Below are 12,475 nucleotides of genomic sequence, written 5' to 3' on the forward strand. Positions count from 1 at the left end.
GATTTGAACCCACCTAAAATGAGTCCCTCACCCACAAGCACTTTTTTCTCTCACCCACAACCCATCTCACCAACAACCCCTATTAACTTGCCTCATCTACATTGACCCCAATCCCATAACCCTCATTCACAATCCGTTTTCAACCAACACATCCCATCAGTAACCACCCACCTCACAACATTCTTTACCCTCAAATCTCGGACACCAAACTTCACCCAACAAAGTGTCTCATCCACAAATGCCACCCGCAAAAAGACCCATCCACAATAACACCCCCCAAACTCACCTCACCCAAAAAATGATAACTATTATGACAGCCCCCCAAGTGTGATGACACAACAGCTCTCTGCATTGAAAAATTTACTTGATCAGATACTGGACACTGAACTCCTAGATGGTGACAGAAGTGAATACAAGAGGGATGGCCAAGTTAAGGGAAAAGGCAGATATTAGGAATTGGTAATGATGATTGAACAGAAACCTGGTATGGAGGATATAGTGAAAGAATGGGTGGGTTGGGACTTCAAATCAGCCCTACTGAATTGCCGGAGATATTAGGAGAAAACTCTATCCAATAACTAGTGAAGATCACAAGATAAAGGAACAGAAGTAAGCCTTTCAGCCCATTGAGTCTGCTACGCAACTCCACCCTGAGATAAACTGTTGTCACATCTAGTTCCAAATTCTGACCTTTTCCCCATATCCCTTGATCCCCTGACTAATTAGATACCTATCAATCTCCTCCTTAAACTCCCCCAATGGTCGGTCCTCCACAGCTGTATGTGGCAACGAATTCCACAAATCCTTGACCCTCTGGCTAAAGAAATTTCTCCTCATCTCTGTTTTAAATGGGTACCTTCTAATTCTAACCACTCTTAGTCATATGAATGGGCAGAGACGAAAAAACTACACTTCCAGTCTGATATCACCCAACTACTGCCACACTTTGCCTTCTACACCAAACCAATTTTGGATCCAGTTTGACAACATGTGTCAGATGTGTTTCAACACTCTGGACCAGCCGACTTGCGAGACCTTATTAAATCCATTAAACATAAATATTGATGCGAGTTGGTAAATTTGGCTTCATAATCGGCTTGGCCAAAGACAGAAGGTGGCAGTGGCCGGCCATTTCTCTTCCTGCAGGTCTGTGACAGGTGATGTTTCACAGGGATCAAACATGTAAACTGTTGTTTGTGATCTTTATAAACAATTTTGCCAAAAAATGTAGATGAGCTGATTTGTAGATTTACAGGTGACACAAAAATCAGTGTGGTGCATTGTGAAGAAGGTTTACAATTGAAGTTTTCCATCCATTGCCTCAGTTATTCAGCCCTTTTTTCCCTAGAGAGGAGAATGGGAGGGGGGGGGGGGCACACAGACATCATTGATATCCTACGAGCCTGTGAGTTGATTTGATTCCATTAATTAGTTCCCATGATGTCTTGTTCTTTTTTTTCAAAATATTTTTGTTCAGTTTAACATATAAGCATAAATACAGTATTGATAATTGCATAATAATTCATTTGTATATAAGTAAGAATGCATGAAAAAAAAGCAAATGGAAAAAAAGTAGATAAAACTACATCAATATTGCTTGTAATACCTCAAAAACATTTAAATGAATTGATCCTAACAACCATGTTGAATCCTTTTATTGAAATAACTTGTAGAAAATAAAAAATAAACACAATAAAAACTAAAGCTAACTCTAATCCAACCCCTCCCTCTAAACTTTTGAACTAATAAAAGAAAAATCAATAATGTGGAACCACTGGCGACCCCCCTGGAGAACAGGCAATGAACAACCGGAACATACAGTAATTGTTAATTCTTCCAATTATAAAAAAAATTCTAAGAATGGGCCCCACAATTTCATAAATTGAAACTTTCTACCTTTGATATTATATCTAATTTTCTCTAAACTTAAATAGTGTCGTATGGCACTTAAATTACTTTATTTCTTTGATAGGATATGGATATTATAGTTCAGTGGTTCTCAACCTTTTTCTTTCTACTCACACCTTAAGGATTGCCTATGCCATAGGTGCTCTGTAATTAGTAAGGGATTGCTTAAGGTGGGATGTGGGCAGAAATAAAAAGGTTGAGAACCACTGTTAAAGTTATGCCTAACCTATTGCCTAAAACATGTCATATTTCAAAGATGGTCAAAGAATTGGAAATTGGATATATATTAAGGATAAAGGGGTTGAATATCAAAATCTCATAGATCTAAAGATGTGTTGACCTATCCTGTTCTTGAAATGCTGCTACAGGGTGAGTTTTGATCGGACCCACAAAATTAGAAACAATTAATCTCAGCGCAAGCAGAATCTTTAGAAAACAACAGTAAATCTGTATTGTTCTGTCTATTGAAGGTCACCTGCCTTTGCACATTAATTGTTTTATTCATTGACAGAATGTGAAATCACTGGCAAGACCAACATTTATTATCCACCCTGAATTCCCTCTGGAACACAGAGAGCAGGTAGGGTCATTGGCAATGCCACCTATAACCATGAGCAGGTAAAGCAGATTTCCTTCCCTGTGATTACTTATAAACTAAATTAGGCACTTTTGAAATCACCATTATGGAGCTCAATATACATCCCAGCCTTAATTTATTTCATTAAATTCCCTGATAATGTGGGATTGACCCTCATGTCTCAGTATCAATAACACTAGGCCCCTCGATAGAAGTCCAACAACTTCATCACTGTGCTATTCTTACACAAAGGCATTCTGTTTAGATTATGATCATTTTAGCCCAAAGCATTAGCACAGCTCTCTTCTCTCTCCACACTCCCAAGTCCACATTGCTTCTTATCTTCCAGCAATCCTATTTTAAGACCAGGGCGGGGAGTTGAATGTCTACAAGACATCTCTCGGAGAAACAGTCAAACAGAACAGCACTTCAGACCATCGATTCGTCATTGACTGTCAGAAATCCATGCACTGATCCCATTTTATTTTTTTCCACATTCCCATCTTCATCTAGTTTCTACCTCTCACCTACACAATGGGCACAATTCACAGTGACCAATAATTCCACCAGCCTGCTGGTCTTTGGGGTGTGGGAGAAATCCAGAGTCGCCAGAGGAAACCCAGGGAAAATTTAAATGTAGGCATGTAGCATGGTAACAGGCCCTTCTGGCCCATGAGCCCGTGCCACCCAATTACATCCAATCAACCTTCAATGTTTTGAAGGGTGGGAGGAAATCGGAGCACCCAAACGAAACCCATGCAGACACAGGGAGAGCGTACAAACTCCTTACAGACAGCGCTGAATTTGAACCCAGGTCTCTGGCACAGTAACTGTGCCACTAAGTACATTCTCCATGACAATAGCACCTGAATGAGGATTGATTCCAGATCACTGGAGCTGTAAGCCAGGCTTCTAGTCTTTCCACCACAGCTTGTCCGAGATTGGGAACTTCTCACACGTGTATGTCCATCAAAGTGTACTAATTCCCCAGGACATTCAGCAGTCAAACCACAGATAAAACTTCCTCTGTGCATCACATCCAGAGCATGTCTGACTAGCAGTTTAGTCAAGCAGCAAGTCGGCTAAAATATTTAGCATGAGCAGCACCGCACCTGTCGTATCATCCCATCTTGAGTCAGTGCCCAAAAGTTTAATGGCTCACGTGCACACACTTCCACCCGAAATAGCTAATCTTTGTTGACACATCGAAAATATGTTAAGCTCACTCAAGCAGAATTGTAAATTCCTCCACAGGTGCAATTGAGGGTTTTTTAAGATAATGAATTATTTCTTTTGAGTTAAGTTCCATTCGAGTTTAACAGTGCATCTTGAAGAGACGCAAACTGGCCTCATTCCTATTATCGGTGAAGTGTAAACAGCTCTATGAGAGTGATGTAGACTGGCCTTTATAAATTACTTATTCCTATTTTCAGAGCCCATTATGGACATGGGTAAATGGGCTGCTTCATGCAACTCAATGTTTCACATTGATTCAAATTAATTTTAGATTTAAAGCACAAAGCTGATGAATGGTGATTTCTTCATTCTTTACACAGTCACGTCTCCAGAATGGAGGACCATCGCCTTCCCAAGATCGTATTATATGGCGAGCTCTCCACTGGCCACCGTGACAGAGGTGCACCAAAGAAAAGGTACAAGGACTGCCTAAAGAAATCTCTTGGTGCCTGCCACATTGACCACCGCCAGTGGGCTGATAACGCCTCAAACCGTGCATCTTGGCGCCTCACAGTTTGGCGGGCAGCAGCCTCCTTTGAAGAAGACCGCAGAGCCCACCTCACTGACAAAAGGCAAAGGAGGAAAAACCCAACACCCAACCCCAACCAACCAATTTTCCCTTGCAACCGCTGCAATCGTGTCTGCCTGTCCCGCATCGGACTGGTCAGCCACAAACGAGCCTGCAGCTGACGTGGACTTTTTTTACCCCCTCCATAAATCTTCGTCCGCGAAGCCAAGCCAAAGAAAAGACACAGTTTACTCCTGGGTTCTCACATTGATTTAAGGCAAATATTTGTTAATGGTCAGACTTGCTGTACCAACACTATTCAATTCTGGACTCTTTTTGGAAGTTGCCACAGGTACCGTAAGATATAGGAGTCTTCTTCGGCATTCCATCATGAGTGGATCTATTCTTCAACTCAGCCCCACTCCCCATAACCTTTAATACCCTGACTTTTCAGATAGCTATTGATCTCTGCATTAAATACGTCCAACGACTTGGCCTCCACAGCCACCTGTAGCAGCAAATTCTAAATGTTCATCAGCAATTTAAGTCTATTGACAGCAAAACACTACTGCAAGTAAATGATGAGGAGAAAACGGCATCAGTTGGAAAAGGAGAGATCTGATCCAAAAATCTTTGGATGTAAGAATTTATTTTATTTACAACACGGTAGAAGCCGGTTCTGGCCATTGAGACCCATGCTGCCCAATTACACCCAAGTAGCCTACAGCCCCTTATGTGTTGGAGGGTGGGAGGACTCCAGAACAGCTGGAGGAAACCCACGCAGATCATGGGGGGAATGTACAAACTCCTTATAAATAGCGCCAGGTCTGAACCTGGGTACCTAGTGCTGTAATATTGACGTGCTAATCCGTTGTGCCGTTCTAGAGGTTAAATAAATGGCTATGGGTGTAAGGTTGGGAAAAATTAGATTGTTGTGGAGTAGGTTTACATGGCTCAGGGCCTGATCTGGGCTGGAATGTTCTGTGTTTTCAGATTAACACATGGGCACTGAGAAAATGAGGCATCTGATCTCTCCCAGCAGGAAGTGTTTCACACTCAGAGGTATGGCACATTCCATGGCCACTGGTACGCAATTTAAAGGTCCGTCGTCAGACCCTGTTCAATGAGGAGCAGAGGCTGTGGAATCTGAGAGAAGGATGAAAGGAGCCTGATGGCAAAAGCATTATAGAACTGAAGGAATAATCCTGCCGCGTCACTTGCTCCAAACCACCTCATTGGTACAAACATGAACAATGCAAATTACTTCAATATAATAAAAAAAGTATAATGATAGCTGTGGTGGTGTGGTGCAGTAAAAGGAGTGATATATTAGTGTAGATTTCAGGAAAAATATTGCACTGCAGTTACTTTATGTTAATCTGATTTAAGTCGATTCCACTGACAATACAGGTAAACATAAAAATGTGCAATTGCTGGGGTCTTGTGCTGGAAAAACTCAGCAGGTCATGAATGGTTGGGGGGGTGGGAACCAAATGGAAGAGAACAGCAAGGAGAAGGATAGATTGCAAACAGAGAAAGCTTATAGACAGTGTTTGAGTGTGGAAAGGCAGGTGATAGAGAAGAAGATGCTCTGTACAGAGATGGAGGGAAGATGATAGAAAAAAACTTAATGGAGTTGTTTGTAAAGATTGGGGCAAACAGAGAGCAAGAAGTGGAAAATCTCTGAAATGCATATATTTTAATGCTAGGAGCATTGTAAGGAAGGTGAGGGTGTAGATAGACACTTGGAAGTATGATGTGGTAGTGGTTGCAGGAGGGATGTGACTGGCAGCTAAATACACCTGGAGGGGCAAGAGGGGGTGGTGTAGCATTGTTTGTCAGAGAAATACTACAGCAGTACTTAGGCAGGATAGATTAAAGGGTGGAATTGAGAAACAGGAAAGAGGTAGTCACACTTATAGGTGTGTATTATAGACCACCTAATGGGGAATGAGAACTAGAGGAACAAATTTGTAGGGAGAGAACAGATATTCATAATAAGCACAGGGTTGTGATAGTGGGAGATTTTAATTTTCCAAATATGGATTGGGAAACCCATTCTGTGAAAGGGCTGGATGGGTTGGAGTTTGTAAAATGTGTGCAGGATAGTTTTTTACAGCAATATGTAGAAGTACTGACGAGAGAAGGGGCAGTGTTGGATCTACTGTTGGGGAATGAGATAGATCAGGTGATGGAAGTATGTGTTGGAGAGCACTTTGGATCTAGTGATCATCGTGCCACTAGCTTCAATGTAATTATGGAAAGGGATAGGTCAGGGCCTAGGGTTGAGGCTTCTGATTAGGGAAAAACTAGATTTGAGGAGATGAGAAAGGATTTACGAGGAGTGGATTGGGAACATTTGCTTTATGGGCAGGATGTAGTTGAAAAATTGAGGTCTTTTAAAGGTGAGATTTTGAGGGTACAAAATCTTTATGTTCCTGTTAGGTTAAAAGGCAGGGTCAAAAGTTTGAGAGAGCCATGGTTTTCAAGGAATAATGGAATGAGAAAAATTAAAATAAGGTAAGAGGTGGCTATAGCAAGCAGGGTGAAAATAAATCCAAAGGGTGCAGGTAGGTAGGACTAGAGGGGAGTACTTGGTTCAGTGTGGACTAGAGAGTGACAGATAAAATTGGACAACAGTACGTGGAGCCAAAAGAGATGGGGGAGATCTTGAACAATTTCTTTTCTTCGGTATTCACTACGGAGAAGGATATTGAATTGTTCAGGGTAAAGGAAGCAAAAAGGGTAATTATGGAGACTGTAGTGATTAAGAAAGAGGAAGTAATGGAGCTTTTGAAGCATATAAAGGTGGATAAGTCTCCAGGTCCCGACAGGATTTCCTCCAGGACCTTGAGAGAAGTTAGTGAGGAAATAGCAGAGGCTCTGACAGTGATTTTTCAAATGTCAGAGACCGGTATAGGGCCAGAGGATTGGCATATTGCACATATGGTTCTTTTGTTTAAAAAGGGTCGAGGAACAGGCCTAGCAATTATCGGCCTGTAAGTTTGACATTTGTAGTAGGTAAATTAATGGAAAGCGTTCTTAGAGATAATATATATAAGTATCTGAAGAGACAGGGTCTGATCAGGAATACTCAACACAGATTTGTGTGTGGAAGGTCATGTTTGACTAATTTTGTTGAATTTTTTGAAGAGGTGACCAGGAATGCAGTAGATATTATCAATATGGACTTCAGTAAGGTCTTCGATAAGGTTTCTCATGCAAGGTTAGTTAGGAAGGTTCAGTCATTAGCTATTAATTTTGAGATAGTCAAATGGATTCAACAGTGGCTGGAAGGGAGATGCCAGAGAGTCATGGTGGATAACTGTTTGTCAGTTTGGAGACTGGTGATAAGCGGTGTGCCTCAGGGATCTGTATTGGGTCCATTGTTGTTTGTCATATATATATTAATAATCTGGATGATGGGGTGGTAAATTGGATTAGTAAATATGCAGATGATACTAAAGTAGGTGGAATTGTGGATAATGAAGAAGATTTTCAAAGATTGCAGAGGGATTTGGACTGCTTAGCAGAGTGGGCTGAAAAATAAGATGGAGTTTAATGCTGATAAGCGTGAAGTCCTTCATTTTGGTAGGAATAATCAAAACATAACATAAGTAGAAAATGGGAGGGCATTGAAGAATCCAGTGGAGCAGGAAGATCTAGGAATAACAGTTCATCATTCACTGAAGGTAGAATCTCATGTGGATAGGGTGGTGAATAAGGCTTTTAGTATGCAGGCCTTTATAAATCAATGCATAGAATATAGGAGTTAGGAAGTGATGTTGAGATTGTTCAAGGCATTGGTGAGGCCAAATTTGCAATATTGTGTGCAGTTTTGGTCAGTGAATTACAGGAAGGATATAAAGAGTGTAGAGAGAGTGCAGAGGAGGTTTACGAGAATGTTGCCAGGGTTTCAGGGTTTGAGTTACAGGGAAAAGTTGAGCCAGTTGGACTTTATTCCCTGGAGCGTAGAAGGTTGAGGGATGATTTCATAAGAGGTATTCAAAATTATAAGGGGGACAGATAGAGTCAATGTGGATAGGCTTTTTCCACTGAGAGTGGGGGAGATTCAAACAAGAGGGTATGGATTGAGAATAAAAAGGGGAAAGTTAAGGGAAAGAAAAGGGGGAATTTCTTCATGCAGAGGGTGACAGGGGTATGAAATGAACTTCCGGCAGAGGTGGTAGAAGTGAGATTGATGTTAATATTCAAGGATAGGTTGGATAGGTATATGAACAGGAAAGGTGTGGAGGGTTATGGGCCAAATGAGGGTCAATGGAACTTGGTGGGAGAAGATGTTTGACATGAACTAATAGGGCCAAACTGGTCTGTTTCTGTATTGTGGATGGCTATTATGGTTATATATGGTTAAATTAGGTCTTTATTCTTTGGAGTCTAGAAGGTTGAGGGGGGATTTGGTAGAGGTATTTAAGATTATGAGAGGGATAGATAGAGTTGATGTGGACAGGCTTTTTCCATTGAGAGTAGGAGAGAGTGAAACAAGAGGTCATGAGTTAAGAGTTATGGGGAAAAAGTTTAGAAGTAACATGAGGGGAAACTTCTTCACTCAGAGAGTGGTGGCTGTGTGGAATGAGCTTCCGGGAGAAGTAGTGGCAGCTGGGTCCATTTTCTCATTTAAGGAAAAATTGGATAGGTATATGGATGGGAGGGGAATGAAGGGTTATGGGCAGGGTGCAGGTAGGTAGGACTAGAGGGGAGTACTTGGTTCAGTGTGGACTAGAAGGGCCAAAATGGCCTGTTTCCGTGCTGTAATTGTTACATAGTTATATTCATGCAGCGTCCATAGGAAGTGAAAAGCAATTAATGTTTTGAGCCTGAGCCCTTCTTCAGTGGTAATAAGGTGTGGAATTGAAGTGCTTGGATCACCAATGGATTTCTCCTTGAAGGGTGGATTAAAATCAAATGATGCGAAATGCCCCTGTTCAGTCTTAAATGTCCCTGTCTAATTGTGACAGCATGGGCCAAATCCACAATGCATGTGCACATGTGCAGATCCACTCAATGCTTGTTTCAAACTGAACATAATGTTAATGAAGCCTCAACCCAGGAAATCAGCCATGTTAGCGCATTGGTGTCTCAATGAATGCTTTTGAAATACATAAGTCACAGAGTCATGGAGTTACACAGCAAAGAAACTGGCCCTTCATCCCAACTCATTCACGCTGACCAAGTTGCCTATCTGAGCTAGTCTAATTTGCCTACATTTGGTGCATAGTTCCACATAACCTTTATCGATTCAAGATGACATTATTGTCATATAATAGTGCAGAGCATGTAATATTGCACAAAGTTGCCTTCTGCCTAGCACAAGACAGACAACGAGTTGCCACTAGTGTCGCCCGGTGCCATTATAGTAAGAGAGAGAAGCAAAGGACAGTCCCTGCAGGGTCACTGGTGTCCGTGGATTCGCCTCCAGCGCTCCCGCAGCCTCCGCAGCTGCACAGATTCCTGTTCGATCCATCAGCCGCCCAGCCTCCAGATCAAAACCTCCGACACAATCAGGAAACCTTCAGCGCTCCAGTCCCCTTCGGGAGTTCTCCCTGCCATCAGCACGCTCTTGAATTCCGGTTCTGGTACCTGTTTCCTACGGGCTACTCTCCAGCTGCCCACCCTAACCTTAACCACGTACTTGTCAAAATGCCCTTTCTCTGCAAGCCAGTTCCACGAAGCTCATCACACTGTGAGTGAAAAAAAAACTGTTCCTCAGGTTATTTTTAAATCTTTCCCCACTTACCTTAGACCTATCGCCTTGAGTTTTAGATCCCCCCTACGCTGGGGAAAAAAAAGACCATTTACTATTCACGTCCCTCCTGAATTTGTAAACTTCTGTATGGTCCCTCCTCAGGCCTCTCGGCTCTTGGGGAAAAATATCCCAGCCGATCCAGCCTCTGCTTACGTCAAGCCTTCCAGTCCCAGTAACATTTCTGCACCTTTTCCAATGTAATGGCATGATTTATAAAGCAAGGAGACCCGAAGAGCTTGATTCTGACCTTTGTAGTTAAGTCCACTGATCCCGTAAGCTGAGTCTCCATTGGGGATGAAGCCTTTTCCTTCAGGACACAAAGCAGCAAATTCCGCTAAGCAATAAAATGGAAAAATTACAAATACAACATGTTGATTAAAGACAGGAAAATGTACAACAAACAAGCATACAATATACACATCATTAAATACATCATTATGAATAATGAACATAAACAATGGAGATATGCATTATTGAAACTGGAAAACTAGCAAGTTTTAAGTGCAGGCAACTCACTTAAAACGATTGACAAATCGTTCTATTATTTTGCCTACTTGTAAATTTCACTTTTGTCACATGCTGGAAAGATTCTATGTCTTATGAAGCAAGGTTGACAGACTTGGGAGTGATGAAAGATGAGAGATGACAGTGGAGGAATAGAAGATTATGAGGTAGAAAACTAGCAACTTCTTCCTGTGGTGACAGTAGCAAATGCTAGAGGATATCTGTATAAGGTGAGTGGAGGAGAGTTTAAGGGAGATGTCAGAAGCAAGTCTTTTTCTTACACAGTGGAGGGTGCCTGAAATGCATTACCAGAGGTGGTAGTGACATTCAAATGGCTTAGATAGGCACATGGATGCAAGAATAATAGAGGGTAATGGTTGTGAGGAGGAGAGATATTAGATCATTGAGGAGTAGCTTTACATAGCACAAAATTGTGGGCTGAAGGACTGTAATGTTATATGATCTTACATGCCTTAAAACATTATTTGGTTCAAAACCATAGAACACTATAGCACAAAAACAGACCCTGCGGCCCTTCTTGGTGTGCCAAACTAATATTATGCTCTGTCCCACTGATCTGCAACTGGACCATATCCCTTCCATCCAGGTACCTGTCCAACTTGTTCTTAAATATCAAAATTGAGCCTGCACTTATGAATTCAGCTGGCAGTTCATTCCATATTCCTACCAATCACTGTGTGAAGAAGTTACCGCTAATGTTCCCTTTTAACTTTTTCCCTTTTACCCTTAACCCATGCCCTCTAGTTTTTAACCCTGCCTAACCTCAGTTCTGAGGATATGGCATACTTTACAATTATCTCTCCTACTCCATCAGCTGGACCACCCTGGTTCTTAGATGTCACAAGCCCTTGGGCAACCATCAGTGCCAGCTGCAAACCTCAATGCAAATCCATGAGGACAGCTGCCTCGGGGAACGGTCCACAAGGGTTGCTTCTCTCGGGCTGCATAAATCGGGCAGTCAGGGTAACTTGTTATTGCTTTTTTAAAAATTTAGATATACAGCTTGGTGAGAGGTGCCTACAGCCCACAAACCCTTTCCACCCAAATCTCCCAATTAACCCATAACCCCTGTATGTTTTTAAGGGTGGGAGAAAGCAAAGTTAAAAATTCAAAAGATGGAAAGCTGCTTTGTTGCATTGTGAGTGTTAAGCTGTCCCCCCAATCCGGCACGAAAAATTACCCATGCTAATTCTGGCAATGGTCAAGGTTCATCAACCACACTGACTTCTACCACCCTGTTAGTTCTACTGAACTGCCTCACAGAGAAGCCTCAGGAACGTTAACAGGAACTTGCTCCACATAACTTGTCCAACATCTTTGCAAATAATTGATTCTGCAGAAACAAACTTACGGCTGCCAAACATCGGGCATGGGAACACTTCACAGTTGTCACCCCAGCCTGCTCCCAGAGTACAGCAACATTCCTGCTTGGTGATATTGGAAGTCAGAACATTGTCACAGAAGTGCGCATCATTCAGGTTGTAGTAGCATTCCTTCTTTTCTTCTGACTGTTGTAATCCTGGAAAAAGAAAATAAAACTTTCATATAACTTTGGAACATCCACAAGTTTCAAAATGTGTTCAGCTCTTAAAAACTCCAATTGTCGGAAAGAGTTCTCTTGGACCTGCATCTATCTTGCTGACCCTCCAATCAATGCACACATCTCAAGGAGACAGAAGGCAAGCAGGAAATTGTTAAGCAGTCAGCCCAATATCAGAAGTACTACTGGATATTTTGAGCCGTAACAGGGCACTTTGGAAGAGGGGAAAAAAATGAATCACCTGCAGTTAACAGAAATCAAGGAAAGCTTTAAATCAAAATCTATAGCAAACTGACAATGGCTTATGACTATAACACCGGAGGACATAGGAGCAGAAATAGGCTATTCAGCCCATCCAGTCTGAGCTGCCATTTAATCATGAGCTGATTCATTTTCCCCACTCAACCTCACTGC

The 12,475-nt window shown here is 41.9% G+C and overlaps 1 protein-coding gene across 6 annotated transcripts in view; it reads right to left on the reverse strand.

Annotated features, from left to right (window-relative positions):
• The window catches only part of ltbp1 (latent transforming growth factor beta binding protein 1), a 408,702-nt gene that overhangs the window by 64,070 nt on the left and 332,157 nt on the right, over window positions 1–12,475 (reverse strand). For all 6 annotated transcript variants that reach the window (XM_069930946.1, XM_069930944.1, XM_069930947.1 and 3 more), the window contains 2 exons: window positions 11,873–12,040; window positions 10,244–10,330 (listed from right to left, as the gene is read on the reverse strand). In XM_069930946.1, coding sequence (XP_069787047.1) covers window positions 10,244–10,330; window positions 11,873–12,040 — 255 coding nt within the window. The remainder of the gene's footprint in view (window positions 1–10,243; window positions 10,331–11,872; window positions 12,041–12,475) is intronic.

The sequence above is a fragment of the Narcine bancroftii genome, chromosome 4, assembly GCF_036971445.1.
Source record: "Narcine bancroftii isolate sNarBan1 chromosome 4, sNarBan1.hap1, whole genome shotgun sequence".
Classification (NCBI taxonomy): Eukaryota; Metazoa; Chordata; class Chondrichthyes; order Torpediniformes; family Narcinidae; genus Narcine; species Narcine bancroftii.